Source organism: Anomaloglossus baeobatrachus, chromosome 4 (assembly GCF_048569485.1).
Source record: "Anomaloglossus baeobatrachus isolate aAnoBae1 chromosome 4, aAnoBae1.hap1, whole genome shotgun sequence".
Lineage (NCBI taxonomy): Eukaryota > Metazoa > Chordata > Amphibia > Anura > Aromobatidae > Anomaloglossus > Anomaloglossus baeobatrachus.
Genome location: NC_134356.1, coordinates 427956053 through 427975897, shown reverse-complemented (window position 1 = coordinate 427975897; position 19845 = coordinate 427956053). Strand labels below are relative to the sequence as shown.

General features: G+C 51.3%; 1 protein-coding gene and 1 long non-coding RNA gene across 3 annotated transcripts in view; one reads left to right on the top strand and one right to left on the bottom strand.

Moving 5' to 3' along the window:
* MIOX (myo-inositol oxygenase) overlaps positions 1-19845 on the bottom strand; it is a 72764-nt gene that overhangs the window by 47553 nt on the left and 5366 nt on the right. Inside the window, exons 2-3 of one of the 2 annotated variants that reach the window (XM_075342629.1) lie at positions 18052-18108; positions 8735-8815 (exon numbers count right to left, since the gene is read on the bottom strand). In XM_075342629.1, coding sequence (XP_075198744.1) covers positions 8735-8815; positions 18052-18108 — 138 coding nt within the window. Of the gene's footprint in view, positions 1-8185; positions 8311-8734; positions 8816-18051; positions 18109-19845 lie in introns of those variants that run through there. The other variant, XM_075342630.1, reaches the window with a different exon arrangement.
* LOC142303742 (uncharacterized) overlaps positions 8498-19845 on the top strand; it is a 73062-nt gene continuing 61714 nt past the window's right edge. Inside the window, exon 1 of the long non-coding RNA XR_012753048.1 lies at positions 8498-8973. This is a non-coding gene — a long non-coding RNA (uncharacterized LOC142303742). The remainder of the gene's footprint in view (positions 8974-19845) is intronic.

Here is a 19845-nt window from a genome sequence, read left to right as displayed (position 1 = left end):
TGGAGAAGATGGCCATCGGTAAGTATTTTATTGCTCTTGCCTTATATCATACATATTTACAAACGTTTAGAGGATAACATTTTTGTTGGGAGTACTTGCTGTAAATTGTCAAGTGGACCATTGTGGTTCACACTTGTTTTTCCAGCACATCCTACAAGTTCTCAAATGGATTGAGCTGTGGAGCAAGTTTGGTGGCCATTTTTGGCATTTACTTGAAACCATTGTAGAACAATTTTTGCAGGGTGGCAAGGCATATGGTTGCTCTGTAAGCCACTGCTGTCAGGCAAAACTGTTGTCATGTACTTGGTAGACATATTAGACAATGAAGAAAAAACAAAAAGCCAGCACTAAATGTGCACTTCAGCACTAAACATTCCAAACTGTACTTATTATAAAAAATGTTTGAGATTTTTGGCAAAAAATTGCAATTTCTTGAGCTGCCTCGCCACGTCACGGCAAATCTCATTTGAGGCAGTCCTACACTAAAATATTTTTATAAAATGTGCCATACGGCCTCACATATGAATAGTAGAACTGCTCTTAGCAGCACTCACCTGGTCTATTTCAATCCCGTACCCATGACTGAGTCATGGCTGTGGGCGGGACAGGTCCAAACAAATGCTGCATGAAGTAAATAGCCTGTGGACAAGGCCTGATGACTTAATGTGAACAGTCACCAACCGCCAAAATCTAGACAGCTGGAATACATCCCAAATTGGGGTGCATAGCATGGTGGGGGTCAGCCACCGACCAATTCAATGAAGAAAAAACAAAAAGCCAGCACTAAATGTGCACTTCAGCACTAAACATTCCAAACTGTACTTATATAGACAATGATTAGGTAGTCAAAGTAACATCCACATAAAGGCCAAGACTCAATCAGAACATTGCACAGAGCATCACACAGCCTCCGATGGCTTCCAATCTTTCTATAGTGCATCATGGTACTATCTTCTACCCAGATAAGTAAAGCACTTGCACCTAATCAGCCACAAAATATAAAAAGAAATCGAGATTCATCGGACCACACCACCTTTCTCCTTTGCTTCATTGTCCAGTTATGATGCTCATCAACAGGCAACAAACTGTGATGTATTGTGTGTTCTGACACTTTTCTTTCATAGCATAACTTTTTCAGCAATTTGTGCTACATTAGACAAGATGGGCTAGCCTTACCTACCTGCGCGCAGCAAAGAGCCTTGGGTGTCCGTAGGTCTGTCAATGATAGCGATTAGTGAAGAAGCCCCACAAGTCCTGCTCTTTTGCAGATGCAAAGTCACTCAGATCTTTGTTTTTTTTTAACTGACTATTTAACTGACTATTCACATGCCAAGTATATCCCACCTCTTCACAGGTGCCATTGTTCCAAAATGCCATAGTGCAATGCAGATTTGCTAAACATCATTAGCAAAATATTTTGTGTCCGATGCTCACCTCCATAAGGGCTAATTGAATAATCACAATATTTAATCAATAATTATAATAATAACATTTATTTCTTTGTCATTGAAAAAATAAGCTATATAGTTGTGTTATTGATTGGGGTTAATTGCTAATTATTCTTTTATTGAGCTATTACTGATATATCTGTTAACTTTAATATACTTCAAGTTAATAAATTACTATTCAACTCTTTGGATGATACCAAGAAAGCCGGTTGACCTTCAAAGGTTTAACCCCTTCCAAAATACATGTGGTGTTTGTATAAAAAGGACATGATAAATTCATCATCTACCTATTTTATCCTCTGTATTGTATCCCTATCCTCACCCATCCCTTGTAGACTGTGAGCCCTCGCGGGCAGGGTCCTCTTTCCTCCTGTACCTGTCTGTGCCTTGTATTGTTTAGAATTATTGTACTTGTCCCTATTATGTGTACCCCTTTCATATGTAAAGCGGCATGGAATAAATGGCGCTATAATAATTATTATTATTATTATTCATAATAATAATAATAATAATAATAATCTATATATATATAATTGCCTTATTCTGTCTGTCTGTCTGTCTTGCTCTAAAATTATGTCTTTACAGTGACAACCGTCGCATTGGCCGCTCGCCTTGCCTCGGCTCCGCCCCCTGCACGGATTGGACGCTCACCCTGGCCCCGCCCCTCGCACGCATTCCCCGAACCCACACGGAGCCCCGACTCCAAGGTGACTGCTGCACCCCCGTAAGCCCACACCGGCAAGACAAAGTGGAGAAAAGCCGGATGTGTGAAACCACTAGCTTACCCCGGCACACGGCACACGTGTGCCGGAGCCGGCATAGGCTGGTAATCATAGTACACATCGAATAACTATAGAAACCGCTTTCCTTAGTTACCCGATGTGTAACATGGTTGCTAGCTTACCCCGGCTCCCGGCACACGTCAGCACTGTCGCTTTGAATAGTTACTTACCTTTTCTCCACTTTGTCGGATCCGGCGCACCCGTGCACTGTGTACACTACAGTGGCTGCGCGACAAGCTCCGATCACGTGTTGTCATGTGACCGGAGCATGTGACCAAGAAGTTGCGGCGCGGCCACTGTACTGTACACAGTGTATGGCTGCTTTCAGACGTCCGTGTTTAATTAGATACCAGTCACACGCATGGTTATGGTCATACGTGTGACATCCGTGTTTGCATGTGTGTGACAGGTACCGGAGAAAACACGGGTCTGTGAAATAAAAATATTTTTCATATTTACCTGCTTTCTCCGGCTCTGCTGCCTCCCGCTCCTGACCGCCTATCAACACACACACACACACACACACACACACACACTGAGCACATATACACACATAGCAGACACACATGGATACACCGAGCGCATACACACATTACGCACATGCATGTATACACACATAGCGCACATGCATGTACACACACACACACACACACACTGAGCACACACACACTGAGCACACACACACACACACACATAGCAGACTGACACACACACATAGCAGACACACATGGATACACCGAGCGCATACACACATAGCGCACATGCATGTACACACACACACACATACTGAGCACATAGACACTGAGCATGTGCAAACACACACACACACACACACACTGAGCACACACACATAGCAGACAGACATGGATACACCGAGCGCATACACACATAGCGCACATGCATGTACACACACACACACATACTGAGCACATAGACACTGAGCATGTGCAAACACACACACACACACACACACTGAGCACACACACATAGCAGACAGACACACACACACACACATAGCAGACACACATGGATACACCAAACGCATACACACATAGCGCACATGCATGTATACACACACACACACACTGAGCACATATACACACATAGCAGACACACATGGATATACCGTGCATATACACACATAGCGCACATGCATGTACACACACACACACGCTAAGCACATATACACACTGAGCACACAGACACTGAGCACGCGCACACACACACACTGAGCACACACACATAGCAGACAGACACACGCACACATAGCAGACACACATGGATACACCGAGCGCATACACACATAGCGCACATGCATGTATACACACACACACACTGAGCACATATACACACATAGCAGACACACATGGATACACCGAGTGCATACACACATAGCGCACATGCATGTATACACACACACACACACACACACACACACACTGAGCACATATACACACATAGCAGACACACATGGGTACACCGAGTGCATACACACATAGCGCACATGCATGTACACACACACACACACACACACACACACTCTGCTGTATACTCACCCAGCGATGCAGTCCCCAGCACTGAAGTCCCCAGCGCTGTTCCTGCTTCCAGCTCCACGGGGCACTGAATATTCAGTGAGTATAATGAGCGGCAATAAGGAGCGGGAGGCAGCAGAGCCAGAGACAGCACCGCTGGAGAGAAGTAAATATAGAAAATATTTTTATTAAAAAGACCCATATTTTCTCCGGTATGTTTTACACTGATGTCAGACGGATCACATCAGTGTGTGATCCGTGTGACATCCGTGCTGCCGGAGATGCCTGCGTGTGTGTGTGCGGGGTCATGAAAAGTAACACGGTCCGTATGCAAACATGGACGTGTGAGGCACATCATAGAATAACATGGGTGCGTGTGACATCCGTGTTAAAAACGGATGTCATACGTACCTAAAACACGGACGTTTGAAACCAGCCTACGGCAGCGCGCCGGATCCGACAAAGTGGAGAAAAGCCGGATGTGTAAAACCACTAGCTTACCCCGGTTCCCGGCACACGTGTGCCGGAGCCGGCGTAGGCTGGTAACCATGGTACACATTGGGTAACTATAGAAACCGCTTTGCATAGTTACCCGATGTGTACCATGGTTACTAGCTTACCCCGGCTCCCTGCCCATTCAGATCGTTGGTCTCCCACTGTCAAACATACCGATGCGTGCTGCACAGCAGGAGACCAACGAGCAAATAATGAACCATCATTATTCAAGACTTACTGATTATATTATTATTCAATCTGCTAACCTACATACACATTCTAAACTACCCGATACGTTAGAATCGGGCCACCTTCTAGTAATAATAATAATAATAATAATAATAATCATCATCTATGTAACTGTAGGAGATGGACTTGCCCCTGTACTCTTTATGCTATGTATTATATGTGTTATACCAATTGTATTGTATATGTTAATATGTGAGTGCTGCAAGCTAGGTGGAGGTTCCCGATGCAGCAGGGACTGTTACCAGTGGGCACCACCCACCAGTTGGGTTGAAATAGCAGCAGAGTAGGAAAGAATAGGGTTAAGGGTGGAGTGACAGATGTGGGAAAGAGAACAGGAGAGAAGGCTCAAGCAGGATCGAGAAGATAATAGGATTCAAGTGAGAGAAGATGTGGCCTCAGTTCTAGGGTCAGTCAGGGAACCCTGAGATAATCTCAAGAGATCTGAAACCTACGGCTCACCCCGGCGGGTTTAAAAAGTCGTCTGGCTGAAGAGTCGACGGGGCCCAGCATCAGACAAAGGTGCGAGGAATAGGGGGAAAGGAGGCACAAACCCCAGAACTTGAGTCCAAAATAGTGAAGGACAAATGAAGGAGCAGTACGCTACACTACGAGAAAGAAAGAAAAATAGGGTCATGTCTGTCATAACAGTGTGAAGAATAAAAGTGAATGATTCTGGTTGGCTAAGTGAACTCCAGTGTTGTGTGTCTTACTAAAACCTAAGGAACACGGCATGAAAATCGGAGCTAGTGGAATGCGATAAAACATCACATTCCACTCGGACCAAAATTAGCCTATGTGCCAGCACCCATGAGCGATTATTTTCTCAGCCCTAATCGGACCGAGAAAACAGTCGTAGCATGCTGCGGGTGTAATGCGATCCTTGTTTTCCTCGCACCAATACAAGTCTATGGGGCGAGGAAAAAATTGCACTGAACTCGCAGTACACCAGTGTACTGCGAGTGCAGGGTGAGAATGGCAATAGCAACGGAGGAGAGGAGATAAATCCCTCCCTCCCCTCCTCAGCGCCGGCCCTCCCCTTCTCAGCGCCGGCCCGCCCCTCCTCAGTGCCGGCCCGCCCCCCGCAGCTGTGGTCCGATCGCACGATCGAATCTCAGTCGCAATGACACTTGCATGTCACTCGGCTCCTGCTGTGCTGCCAGCGTGAGCCGAGTGTCATGCAAGGATCGCAGTAGTTCCCGTGTTGCCCCGGCCTAACTGTTGTCTATAATGACTGCCAGCAGTGGCGTAACTAGAGTTTGATGGGCCCTGGTGCAAAATTTGGACCAGGGCCCCCCTCCATGTACACCGACACTTAGGGTACGGGATAATGATGCTGACACTTGGCTTTTACCCACAGCACTCTGCTTTCCCATGATCTGATATCCATCTTATCCTCAGCACCCAGCTTTCCCATGCTCTGTCACACATCTTTCCCTCAGCACCCAGCTTTCCCATATCAGAGCATGGGAAAGCTGGGTGCTGAGGGAAAGAGCCTTCACACCTCAGCACAAAACATTCCCATCCCATACTTGTATCTTTGTCCCCCCTCGTACATAGTTCTCCAAATACTATAATGGCCCCCACATAGCCTTCCATATAGTATAAAGGGTCCCACATAACCGTTCATATATTAGAATGCACTTCCATAGTCCTCCATGTATTATAATACATTTTCCATAGTTCTCCATATTTTATACTGCACAACATAGTCCTCCCTGTTTTATAATGCACCCCCACAGACCATGTATAAACTAGCCTCCATAGTCCTCCATATATTATAATGTAGCCCCCATAGTCCTATATGTATTATAATGCAGCCCCATGAATCATATTGTATTATGCAGCCCCATACTCCTCCATGTATAATGCACCCCTATAGTCCATGTATAAGGTGTCCTTCATGTTTATTATGCAGTCCCATAGACCTCCATGTATCATGCAGCCAGCACCCCCAGGCCTCCATGTATCATGCAGCCAGCCCCCCAGGCCTCCACGTGTCATGCAGCCAGCTTGCCCCGGGGCCTCTACGTGTCATGCTGCTAGCCCAGCCCCCCAGCCCCACCAGGTGTCATGCAGCCAGCCCCACAGGCCTCCATGTGTCATGCAGCCAGCCCCCCAGGCCTCCATGTGTCATGCAGCCAGCTTGCCCCGGGGCCTCTACGTGTCATGCTGCTAGCCCAGCCCCCCAGCCCCACCAGGTGTCATGCAGCCAGCCCCACAGGCCTCCATGTGTCATGCAGCCAGCCCCCCAGGCCTCCATGTGTCATGCAGCCAGCCCCACCAGGTGTCATGCAGCCAGCCCCCCCAGGGCCTCTATGTGTCATGCAGCCAGCCCCACCAGGCCTCCATGTGTCATGCAGCCAGCCCCACCAGGTGTCATGCAGCCAGCCCCCCAGGCCTCCATGTGTCATGCAGCCAGCCCCACAGGCCTCTATGTGTCATGCAGCCAGCCCCACCAGGTGTCATGCAGCCAGACCCCCAGGCCTCTATGTGTCATGCAGCCAGCCCCACCAGGTGTCATGCAGCCAGCCCCCCAGGCCTCTATGTGTCATGCAGCCAGTCCCACCAGGTGTCATGCAGCCAGCCCCCCCAGGGCCTCTATGTGTCATGCAGCCAGCTTGCCCCGGGGCCTCTACGTGTCATGCTGCCAGCCCCCCAGCCCCACCAGGTGTCATGCAGCCAGCCCCACCAGGTGTCATGCAGCCAGCCCCCCAGGCCTCCATGTGTCATGCAGCCAGCCCCCCAGGCCTCCATGTGTCATGCAGCCAGCCCCACAGGCCTCTATGTGTCATGCAGCCAGCCCCACCAGGTGTCATGCAGCCAGCCCCCCAGGCCTCCATGTGTCATGCAGCCAGCCCCCCAGGCCTCCATGTGTCATGCAGCCAGCCCCACAGGCCTCTATGTGTCATGCAGCCAGCCCCACCAGGTGTCATGCAGCCAGCCCCCCAGGCCTCCATGTGTCATGCAGCCAGCCCCACCAGGTGTCATGCAGCCAGCCCCCCCAGGGCCTCTATGTGTCATGCAGCCAGCCCCACCAGGTGTCATGCAGCCAGCCCCCCCAGGGCCTCTATGTGTCATGCAGCCAGCCCCACCAGGTGTCATGCAGCCAGACCCCCCAGGGCCTCTATGTGTCATGCAGCCAGCCCCACCAGGTGTCATGCAGCCAGACCCCCAGGCCTCTATGTGTCATGCAGCCAGCCCCACCAGGTGTCATGCAGCCAGCCCCCCAGGCCTCCATGTGTCATGCAACCAGCCCCCCAGGCCTCCATGTGTCATGCAGCCAGTCCCACCAGGTGTCACGCAGCCAGCCGCCCCCCCCCCAAGGGCCTCTATGTGTCATGCAGCCAGCTTCCCCCGGGGCCTCTACGTGTCATGGAGCCAGCAAAATAACAAAAAGAAGTACAATACCTCTCTTCTCCTTCCGACCCCTGCGACCGCGGTAGTTACGCCCCTGCCCCCATATGTCACACACCCTGCTCCCCATACAGCCTGCATCCCTCCATATCACTCACACACACACTACACCCCCATATGTCACACACCCTGCCCCACATAACTCACCCTGCCTGTACCCCAAATTACCCCTCTCAAACACTCTGCACCCCTTCACATGCTTCTGTCGCAGTCTGCACTCACCCTGCAGCCCCCCTCCCCCTCATGTCCCCTCTTTTCTCATTACCAGTCATGTGTCCAAAGTATCGTCTCCTGCTTTCTCCCCGGCAATCCTGTGTCTCCTCCCACAGTCACATGGGCATGACATCATCGCAGGTCCTGCAGGATGGATTCCGTCTGCCGTGCAGGAGCAGTCCTGCTCTGCTGCAGGTCAGGAACGCCTGGTGGCCTCTCCAGGTCAGGGGCCCCTATGCCCCCTGCTGACACCGGGCTCCCCTGACTCACAGGCCGGCCCCCTAACAGTCGCGCAGTCGGCCACTACACAGCGGCACTACACATAGGGGCCCGGCAGCCGGCTCTGCAGAGCGGCTGCCGGGCCCCTTTAACCCCGCGGGCCCGGTCGCAGTGGCGACCTCTGCGACCGCGGTCGTTACGCCCCTGACTGCTAGCAGGGTGATAGCCTGAAGAAACCAGTAAGTGGCGTGCACCCCACCCAAAGTCACATCCACTCATGCTGTCTCCTTGGCAAAGGAATGCGGTGCCCATGCAGCCCAGGGCCAGCCCCCTCCTTTATAAATATAATCATGCCTGTATATTTTTATGTTATGAAACGCACCTTTTTCTTCACAAAGTCCACAGTTTGGTGTGTGTGCATTAGAGTATATGTCATTTTCACTCTGTCCACCAGAGGGCCATCCTAAAACAAGAAGAGAGAAATAGCTTTTATCTCATTGCTCCCAAGCATAGATTTACAATTAGTTCCCCTGCACTTCTCAAGGTCTCTAATCTTAACTAATGATTGATATTCAGCATTAATTGTAATACCTAACCAAGATGCTTGACTTCTATGAGAAGGTAGGTGCAATTCTGTATTTTGGTCATACAGTTGATGTAACATTAAGATTTAATTTATTACCGTACTACACAACAGCCTTACTGAATCTTCAGATGTAGGGCCCTAGATGGCAACGTATGTACGAGTAAAAGAAGTGGTTAACCTCTTCACCCCGGAGCCTGTTTTCCCCTTCATGACCAGGCCATTTTTTTTTCAATTTTCACTAGCGTCGCTTTAAGTTATAACTCTGGAATTGATCCCGGTGATTCTGAAATTGTTTTTTCGTGACATATTGCAGTTGATGATAGAGGTAAATTTAGAACAATGGTTTTTGTTTTTATTTGTGAAAATATAGAAAACTGCCAAAAATCGCGCATTTGAATTTTTGTGCTTTTAAACCAGAGTTACACCACACAAAATGGTTTATAAATAACATTTCCCACATGTCTACTTTACATCAGCGCAATTTTTAAACATCATTTTTTTGTTAGGAAGTTAGAAGAGTTCAATGTTTATCAGCAATGTCTCCTTTTAACAACAAAATTTACAAACCATGTTTTTAGGGACCACATCACATTTGAAGTGACTTTGAGAGGCCCGAGGTGACAGAAAATACCCAAAAGTGACCCTATTCTAAAAACTGCACCCCTCAAAGTACTCAAAATCACACCGAAGAAGTTTATTAACTCGATCATTGCAGTACATTGAAGTTGTCAGAGTTGCACTATGGAAAGCTTCAGTGACCATGCTGTAGCATGATCACTCAGGCTTTCCATAGTCTGGTGACCCAGAGGTCGTCATGGCGATGATCGGGCCCTCGCGATTACATCGCGGGGCACTAATGGGAGAGGAGAAGGAGCAAGCTCCTGTACCGCCAAGCCGCTCGGATCTGGGCTTGTTTGGTGGGTGGTTCGAGCGCCTCCGGACCCGGGGGTCATGTTGCTCTGAAGGGAGGCTGGCGCTACGTGAGGGGATTTCAGTGGGGAGGTTCACATCCGAGGCCGTGGTGTTCAGGGATGTAAGTTCGTGACGCCACCCACGGGTTGTGGTGAGTGTGGACACCACCACTGCCGTTAACTAGGCTCCCGGGGATGGTGTGGTGGAGCCTGGTGTTGACTCCTCCGTGGGTAGGGGTTGATGGTCCCGGTGGTTGCGAGGTGCGGGCGTGTTAGTGCGGTGCGCAGCCCGAGGGCACTGTTGTACTCACTTTGACAGATACACCGGAGTCTCTGGTAAACAAAAAAGGATGGTGGTCGGTGCCCGCACCCGGCTGCGTCTGGTCCCCCACCAGGTTGATGGTCCCCGCCTTTGTCCTGCACCTCTTTTTGTAGAACTTGACTGCCTATGCTTCACCAACGGTAGTCCGCTCCCCGCTTTATGTGTGTCGGGGAACCCGTTTGCCCGCAGGCGCTGGCCCGTGGGATCTCTCTGCCTGTGCGGTGGCTTTCTATCCCCCTCGGTGGGCTGTGACGTCTTTTGGGTCTTGGGACGGGATAGGACCTAAAGTCCAGACCTCAATCAGTAAATTTGACGTGATCCAGTGGCTTCTGGACCTCGTGCTGGGTCTGAGTACCCCTCCTGGTGCTCCGGTTTCCAGTTGGTTCCCCGGTTCAGTACCGGCGGGCCACTACTCTGTCCCGGTCCCTTATGGTTCCACCAGCCGTCTTCCCGGCTCCTGCAGGCGGCAACCACTGTCTGCCTCCTGGTCACAGGGTATCTTGGCTACGACCCAGACCCCTGACAGACGTTGACACTTGGCTACTGCTCTCCTTCACCTCCAAAACTAAACTGTTGTGTTTTTCCCACCTCAGGCTATCCAAACTCCTCAGTGGGCATGGCCAACCGCCTGGCTCCGCCCCCTGGTGCAAAAGGGTTTTAGGTTGGCTGCTGTCACCTTATTAGGGGAAGGGTGTTTGTGCAAGGGCCTACCTGTGACTATCTGGCTAGTCCAGGGCGTCACACTCCCTCTCCCAATCTCCTAGGTGCCGCAATCAATATCAATTGCGACATTTAGGGGGTTAAACAGCCAAGAATGGTGCAGGGACCATCCTTGGCTGGGAGACACAGGGCTCAACTGTTGGGAAAGTCAAGTCCCCAGCGGCGATCGTGGCAGTTGCAGCATCTGTGCCCTTGCGATCGCCATGACGTACCTATATGTCATTGGTAAGGAACTACTTCCTTCCCATGATGTATAAGTACGTCAATGATCGTGAAGAGGTTAAGGATATAACAAATATAGCAAATATTTGTTTCACTCCCGCTTGTGGCGCTAAGCAGCAAAGGAGAGAGCATGCAAATGAAGGGCTGTGAATTTGGGCTGTGACGAGCGGTGAAACTTCGCCCACAGCCCAGTCACTCACGGAGACTGTGGCTGAGCTTGGTGATGTCAGATCAACTGGAAGTTGACCTGACATCACTGGATCTCAGCAGGTCACGGAGCCTGGTGGTGGGGGGGTCACTTCATGGGGATGAGTGGATCGCAATAGTGCTGCCCAGAGGTATAGTTGGCTTAACAAAGTATTTGACAAAAGCCTTCCCTATCAGTTTTAAAGGGATTATGGTCGTCAATGTTGTCACGCTCCCCGGGTCCCCTGTCCAGCTCCCCGGCTCCCCTGCCACGCTCCCCGGCTTCCCTGGCTCGCTCCCCGGCTCCTCTGTCCGGCGTCCCCCGCTCCACAGCCTCCAAGCCTCCTCACCTATGATCCCCAGGCATCCCGGTCCCCACTCCCAGCGTCCGCTGGCAGCTTCGCTCCAGCCCGGCTCCCCTGCCTCCTGTTCGCCGCTCCCTTCCCTGGCTTCTGGCACCCGGGCCTCGCGCATGCGCATTAGGGCGCGCGCGCGGTCATTGACCCTTTCTTAAAGGGCCAGCGTCCACAGACAGGATATTGAACACACAGGTACAGGGTATAAAGGGGTTTAATGTCCAAGTGGGCGGGGCCTGTTCTTCGTGTTTCCTAAGGTAGGAGTCAGGTCTCCTTGTGTCTCTGTGATATACTTACCTATCTCTCTCCTAGAGCCGCTCCTGCCTCGCCATCCGGTCCTGCCGATTCCCGAACCTCGAATGCTGACTATCTGCCATCCCGTCAGTCCGTACCATCTCTGATCCCTGTGGTGACCCGTCCTCTTGCTCCATCGGTTCCGGACTCTGCCTGACAACATCTCGGCCTCCGAACCTGAGCTCCGTCACCCGGACTACCATCAGTGACTCCGTGGTCCCAGGGACTTCTCCATTCCACTCTTTTGCACGGACTGTCCTGCTACCCGTAGTGCTCCGGCTACCGGACCCCTTGCCTTCATTAAGGTGTTCAGCCCAGTGGATCCACCTCCTGGGTCTGCCCGTCCACCTGGCCCTAACAGTAAGAACAGGCCATGGATCCCGCCCAAGCACTAGCGGCCTTGCAGGAGGAACTCACACGCCAGCGTGAGACCCAGACCCGCATGCTGAACTTCATGTCTTCTGTGGACGCCCGCCTGAACACGCTGCAAGCGTCGGTCACATCTTCGGCATCTCGAGCTTCCACTGTACCATCCACGGCCACAGCTCCCGTGGCAGCCTCCTCGGATGCTTCCAGACTTCGTTTGGCCTCACCACCCCGGTACGCCGGAGATCCCAAGACCTGCAGGGGTTTCATCAATCAATGCTCTCTCCATTTCAAGCAGCTGCCGCACTTGTTTGCCTCCGACCAAGCCAAGGTCGCGTTCATGATGTCCCATCTAGAGGGTGAGGCGCTGGCCTGGATGAACCCCTTGTGGGAGAAGGAGGATCCGGTGACCACCAACATCCAGGAGTTCCTGCAGGCATTTCGTGGCACCTTTGACGAGCCCGGACGCGCCTCCGCGTCTGCCTCATCTCTCCTCCGGCTACGTCAGGGGACTCTGACGGTGGGTCAATATGCCATCCGTTTTCGTACCTTGGCTTCGGAACTCGGGTGGAACAATGAGGCTCTAACCGCCGCCTTCTGGGAAGGCCTCTCGGGTCGTATCAAAGATGAGCTGGCTGGTCGTGACGTGCCGTCCACCCTGGATGCCCTGATTGCCCTAGCGACTCGAGTGGATCTTCGTTTTCAGGAACGATCCAAAGAGGTGTCCCGTGAGAGACGTCCGATACGGCATTCCTCTCCTCCGCAGAAGCCCGCCGTACTTCAGTCAACATCATCTGGTGTCTCCGTCCACGAGCCCATGCAGATCGACCGTTTGCGGCAGTCTGAACAACGCCGAGCAGAACGGCTCGCCAAGGGCCTCTGCTTCTACTGCGGAGAGGGCACACACCTTCTACGCTCCTGTCCAGAGAGGCCGGGAAACTCCAAAGCCTAGGGTTGGTAGGAGAGGCCACCCTAGGTGCTGGGACTCTCTCAGACCTGGTTACGTGGACTGTTCAAGTGACAACGGGAGAGACGCGGTTCACGGCCGAGGCGTACCTCGATTCCGGGGCAGCAGGCAATTTCATCCAGCAGGCCACGGTGGACAAGTACCAGGTGCCTGTTACTCCACTCGACAAACCCCTAGTGATTGCCTCTGTGGATGGGAGACCCCTCTCTGACACCATCTCGTGGATCACCAAGCCGGTGGAACTGCGTATCGGTGCCCTGCACACCGAGAACATCGCTCTCTATGTCCTCCCACACATGTCCCATCAAATCCTGCTGGGACTCCCCTGGTTACGGACACACGAACCCTCAGTCAGCTGGGGTACTGGTGAAATCACCCGATGGGGCTCCTCTTGCCACGAGAACTGTCTGAAGACTATTCAACCAATCCGACGACATCCGGTTCCAGAGTCCCTACCGGGACTGCCCTCGGCCTATTGGTCCTTCGCGGACGTCTTTGATAAAAAGGAGTCAGAGGTACTGCCGCCACATCGTCCTTACGATTGTGCCATCGACCTGCTCCCGGGAACTACACCACCTCGAGGACGGATATATCCGCTGTCTCCTGCCGAAACAAGGGCCATGTCTACCTACATCACAGAGAACCTGGCAAGGGGATTCATTCGGAGATCCTCCTCTCCTGCTGGAGCAGGCTTCTTCTTCGTTAAGAAGAAAGAGGGCGACCTACGCCCATGCATTGACTACCGGGGATTGAACCAAATCACCGTGAAAAATAAATACCTCCTGCCGCTCATCCCCGAATTGTTTGATCGGCTTAGAGGAGCTCGTGTGTTTACCAAGTTGGATCTTCGGGGTGCCTACAACCTGGTCCGCATCCGCTCTGGGGACGAATGGAAGACCGCGTTCAATACTCGCGATGGGCACTATGAATACTGTGTGATGCCCTTCGGCCTGTGTAACGCACCAGCAGTCTTTCAGGAATTGGTGAACGACGTGTTCCGGGACCTTCTCTACATCTGTGTGGTGGTGTATCTTGATGACATCCTGGTCTTTTCTCCGGACCTCCAGACCGACAGAGAGAACGTGCAGCTGGTACTACAAGGACAGAGGGAAAATCGTCTGTACGCCAAGTACGAGAAGTGTGTCTTCGAGCAGTCTTCTCTTCCCTTCCTGGGTTACGTAATCTCCGATACCGGACTGCAGATGGATCCGGAGAAGGTCTCTTCCATTCTCAACTGGCCCCCTCCTTCTGGACTGAAGGCAATCCAACGCTTTCTGGGATTCGCAAACTATTATCGTCAGTTCATCCCTCACTTCTCAGCTCTGACTGCACCTCTCTCCGCCTTGACCAAGAAGGGGGCTAATCCAAAGGACTGGTCACCTGCGGCCGACGCCGCGTTTGGCTCCCTGAAACAGGCATTTGCTTCCTCCCCTGTGCTCCACCGTCCGGAGTTAAACCGACAGTTCACCTTGGAGGTGGATGCCTCCTCCTCGGGAGCCGGAGCAGTGCTCATGCAGAAGTCCTCCTCCGGGAAGATGGTGACTTGCGGTTTCTTCTCCAAGAGCTTCTCAGCGCCTGAATGCAACTACACCATCGGTGACCGAGAGCTATTGGCAGTCAAACTGGCTCTGGAGGAATGGCGCTACCTTCTGGAGGGAGCAGTGTACCCCGTGATCATTTACACGGACCACAAGAACCTGGAATACCTGCGGTCCGCTCAGCGACTGAATCCACGGCAAGCCAGGTGGTCCTTGTTCTTTGCAAGGTTCGATTTCCAGCTCCATTTACGACCTGCAGACAAGAATGTACGCGCAGATGCCTTGTCCAGGTCATTCATGCCCATGGAGCAGGAGGAGGAGACATCCCAGCCCATCATCTGCCCTAGTAAAATCATTCCGGTGGCCCCTGTCACCCTGGCCCAGATACCGCCCGGGAAGACCTATGTCTCTGAGACTGACAGGCAAAAAGTGTTGCACTGGGGCCATGCCTCGAAAACAGCCGGCCATGCTGGTCAGAAAAGAACATGGAGTACGATTGTACGTCATTACTGGTGGCCATCCCTTCGTACGGACGTCGCTTCTTTTGTCTCAGCCTGCTCCTCTTGTGCCAGGAACAAGACGCCCAAACATCTGCCATATGGCCGTCTTCTGCCTCTGCCTATACCCTCAGTTCCGTGGCAACACATTGCAATGGACTTCATTACGGACTTGCCCCTGTCCTCCGGACACACAGTCATATGGGTCGTGGTGGATCGGTTCTCCAAAATGGCTCATTTCGTCCCTATGGCTGGACTGCCCTCAGCCCAGGAACACGCTGACGCCTACATACAGCACATCTTCCGGTTGCATGGCTTTCCATCACACATTGTGTCCGACAGAGGAACTCAGTTCACCTCCCGCTTCTGGAGGGCTCTCTGCAAACATCTGGGAGTGACTCTGGACTTTTCTTCAGCCTACCATCCTCAGTCGAATGGCCAAGTGGAACGAGTCAATCAGATCTTGACCTCCTTCTTACGTCACTACGTCAACGCCCATCATGACGACTGGTCCACGCTTCTTCCTTGGGCTGAATTCTCCCATAACCACCACGTCAGTGAGTCCTCCTCCAGCTCTCCCTTCCATGTCGTTTACGGACTTCAGCCTTCCGTCCCATTGCCTGTATCCTCTTCCTCGGATGTCCCTGCTGCTGATGCTGTAGCCCGTGACTTTGCAACAATTTGGGACTCTGTCAAGGCGTCCCTTGGACGTGCTTCCCTGCGGATGAAGAGACACGCAGACAAGAGGCGTTTGGATCCTCCGTGTTTCTCTCCAGGAGATCTCGTCTGGCTTGCTTCCAAGTACGTCCGATTGAAGCTACCATCATACAAGCTGGGTCCTCGCTACATCGGGCCGTTTAAAGTCCTCTGCAGAATAAATGAGGTCTCCTACAAGCTGCAGCTCCCGGCCACGATGAGGATACCCAACTCCTTCCACGTCTCCCTGCTCAAGCCGGTTGTCCTTGGTCCCTTCTCCGCTGCTGCCAGTTCGGCTCCTCCTCCTATTGCTGATGATGACATCTATGCGGTAAGGGATATCGTGGCCATGAAAACCGTACGGGGCCGGCAGTTCTTCTTGGTGGACTGGGCGGGGTATGGTCCTGAGGATAGGTCCTGGGAACCCCGGGAGAATGTGGGTACTCCTCTGATTCGTGCCTTCCTGTCCCGGTTGCGGGGAGGGGGGCGTGGGGGAGGGGGTACTGTCACGCTCCCCGGGTCCCCTGTCCAGCTCCCCGGCTCCCCTGCCACGCTCCCCGGCTTCCCTGGCTCACTCCCCGGCTCCTCTGTCCGGCGTCCCCCGCTCCACAGCCTCCAGGCCTCCTCACCTATGATCCCCAGGCGTCCCAGTCCCCGCTCCCAGCGTCCGCTGGCAGCTTCGCTCCAGCCCGGCTCCCCTGCCTCCTGTTCGCCGCTCCCTGCCCTGGCTTCTGGCACCCGGGCCTCGCGCATGCGCATTAGGGCGCGCGCGCGGTCATTGACCCTTTCTTAAAGGGCCAGCGTCCACAGACAGGATATTGAACACACAGGTACAGGGTATAAAGGGGTTTAATGTCCAAGTGGGCAGGGCCTGTTCTTCGTGTTTCCTAAGCTAGGAGTCAGGTCTCCTTGTGTCTCTGTGATATACTTACCTATCTCTCTCCTAGAGCCGCTCCTGCCTCGCCATCCGGTCCTGCCGATTCCCGAACCTCGAATGCTGACTATCTGCCATCCCGTCAGTCCGTACCATCTCTGATCCCTGTGGTGACCCGTCCTCTCGCTCCATTGGTTCCGGACTCTGCCTGACAACATCTCGGCCTCCGAACCTGAGCTCCGTCACCCGGACTACCATCAGTGACTCCGTGGTCCCAGGGACTTCTCCATTCCACTCTTTTGCATGGACTGTCCTGCTACCCGTAGTGCTCCGGCTACCGGACCCCTTGCCTTCATTAAGGTGTTCAGCCCAGTGGATCCACCTCCTGGGTCTGCCCGTCCACCTGGCCCTAACAAATGTGCATGACGTCCCCTGCGTCCCCGGCACGCACGAGGGCAAACTGCACCTGCGCGAGCCAGCGGAATAACTGCAGAGATGCGAGATTTGGCCAACCAGCGTGCATGATGACGGTGGCATCATCATGTCAATCAAGAAAGGAGGATGGCGAAGAAGGCCACAAGGAGGAACAGGATACGAAAATGAGCACACCCATCTGAGCCCCACAGTTCATTAGCATACCTAACGGTCAGGTTTTATAAAGTTATATTCGGGGTCTGCAAGGGGAGTCAGGGCACAAGGTACACCTTCATAGAATGCAGCCCAGGAGCTGCAGAAGGTGACACTTTTGGTTTCATAGTGAAAAAACTGGTGACAGGTTCCCTTTAAAATCTGGGGTCCTGGATAATTTCTATTCTATATAGGAACAATTTTTTTATAGGTTTGTTTTTTGTTTTGTTTTTTTTGTTTTTTTTTTTAAATTGTTGAACAAAACAAATGAGACATGCTTTATTGGATGCCATAATTCAATACTTTTAAGGAAGGCACCATACTCCCGCACATTAAATATCTACAGCCTCTTGGTTCAAAAGAGCAATTATTCCATGTTCATGCTCCATCCACAGGATGAGGCTTTTCACAAGATATTCAATACTGACACTAGCATGTAATAATACAGACGCATCGGACCTGTTCAGTGATGTCTAGGTTAATCTAAAACATGAAAATCTAAAATGTGCAGATATTATTGTGTTGTTTTGTACTCACTTTGTAATTCCTGTACTGATAGTTTTCAGGCTCTGGTCGGTAAGTCAAAGATGGATCCTATAGAAATAATATTTTCTTGTGTTATATTGTGCACAAAATTATGCCAGAATTTATAACAAAATATTAGCTAATTATTACAGATGGGCAAATAGTGAAATATTTGGGTTCAGATTATTCGAGCCAAATAATTTCTAATATTTGTGTATTCGTCCTGAATTATGAACCCAATACAAGTCAATGGGTTGAATTTTCACTGAGAGCAGTGTGTGAACTTTGGTGACCTGACTTCCGGACTGCTCCCATGGACCGCAGTCATGCAGTTTGGCATGCAGATCATCGAAGGTCACACTGGGGGCTCCCAGCTGCCCTCAGTGAAAGTGGAAACTGCTGCCAGATTGCCGGACTATCGGATTGCAGAACACGGCTGCACAGCAATCCAGCAGTGGGTTCCACTTTCACTGAGGGTAGTGCGGAGCCCAGAGTGGGAACTCCAGTGACTTGACAGCCGAATTGTCCAATTGCTGCATCACCGTGTCCGGCAGTGGGTTTCCTGGCGGTCACACTTGGTACCGTGGAAAGACAGCTGTGAACTCCTGTGATCTGATTGATGTCACCGCTTCTCTCAGTTAGGTCCCTCACTTCCCTCAGTGTGTCCCAGGCACTACAGTGAGTGTTCACGGTTTACATCACTGTAGCTTCTGGATGTAGTAGAGCCAGAATCATTGTGGGACCTTGTGTGGATTATGTCGGACCTGCAGGGGTTTTTTTAGGGTTAATAAATTGGTGAAAGGGGATGTGTTGTTGTTTTTTTGTTTAAAAATAAGCATTTTTCTGTTTTTTGTGCTTATTTTTTTACTTACAGTGTTGGCACTGCGGGGCGGCTCATAGAACCCTACCCATTACTAACCTTGGGCTTGATGATAGCTCTGATTTTTTGACAAATCAGCTGTCAGTAACCCCTTATATTACTGCTCCAGGTCAATTGGTATCAGACATGCAAAGCGCAGGAACTGTCACATTTAATGGATGTGACAGTTTCGGGGCTGTTGCTGGCTGCTATTTTTAGGCTGGGGAGGGCCCAATAACCATGGTCTTCCCCAGCCTGAAAATACCAGACTTCAGCTGTCAGCTTTATCTTGGCTGGGTATCAAAATTGGGGGGACAGCATGCCAGTTTTAAAAAAATTATTTATTTAAATAATTTGTAAAACAACTCATGGGGTCCTTTGTATTTTAATACACAGCCAAGATAACATGCACAGCTCGGGGCTGCAGCCTGCAGTCTTCAGCTTTATCTGTGTTGGGTATAAATATACGGGGTTTTTTTTCCAATTATTTATTTATTTTTACACTCCACAAATCACAGGCACCAGCAAAGATGGTGGGCAGGGGAAGTAGGACTTCAACCAATCAAAGACGCTAGCACAGAGGGTGGAAGGGGGAACAGTGCAAGTTCATAAGGGTTAATTAGCGGACCAGGAAGTAGTATGACAGGTAAACTCTGTAAGTAAATTTTCCTGCTTTAATGACCGGAAGTCATGTTTTTTTTTTTTTGCTGTACCAAAGATGGCTACAGCATTATTTTGATTGGCTAGCAATCCCAGAATGTTTAATGTTTGGAAATCAGGCACCAAACACGCTGGAAGGGGTCTCAAAACTCACGCGGCGAAGACCAAAATACTCAACGAGTATCAGATATCGCAAATACCGTAATATTCGTGCGAGTAATGAATAGTGCCGAGTATATTCGCTCATCATTACATATTAAATCTTTGTCTTTTTCAACTTGTAATAT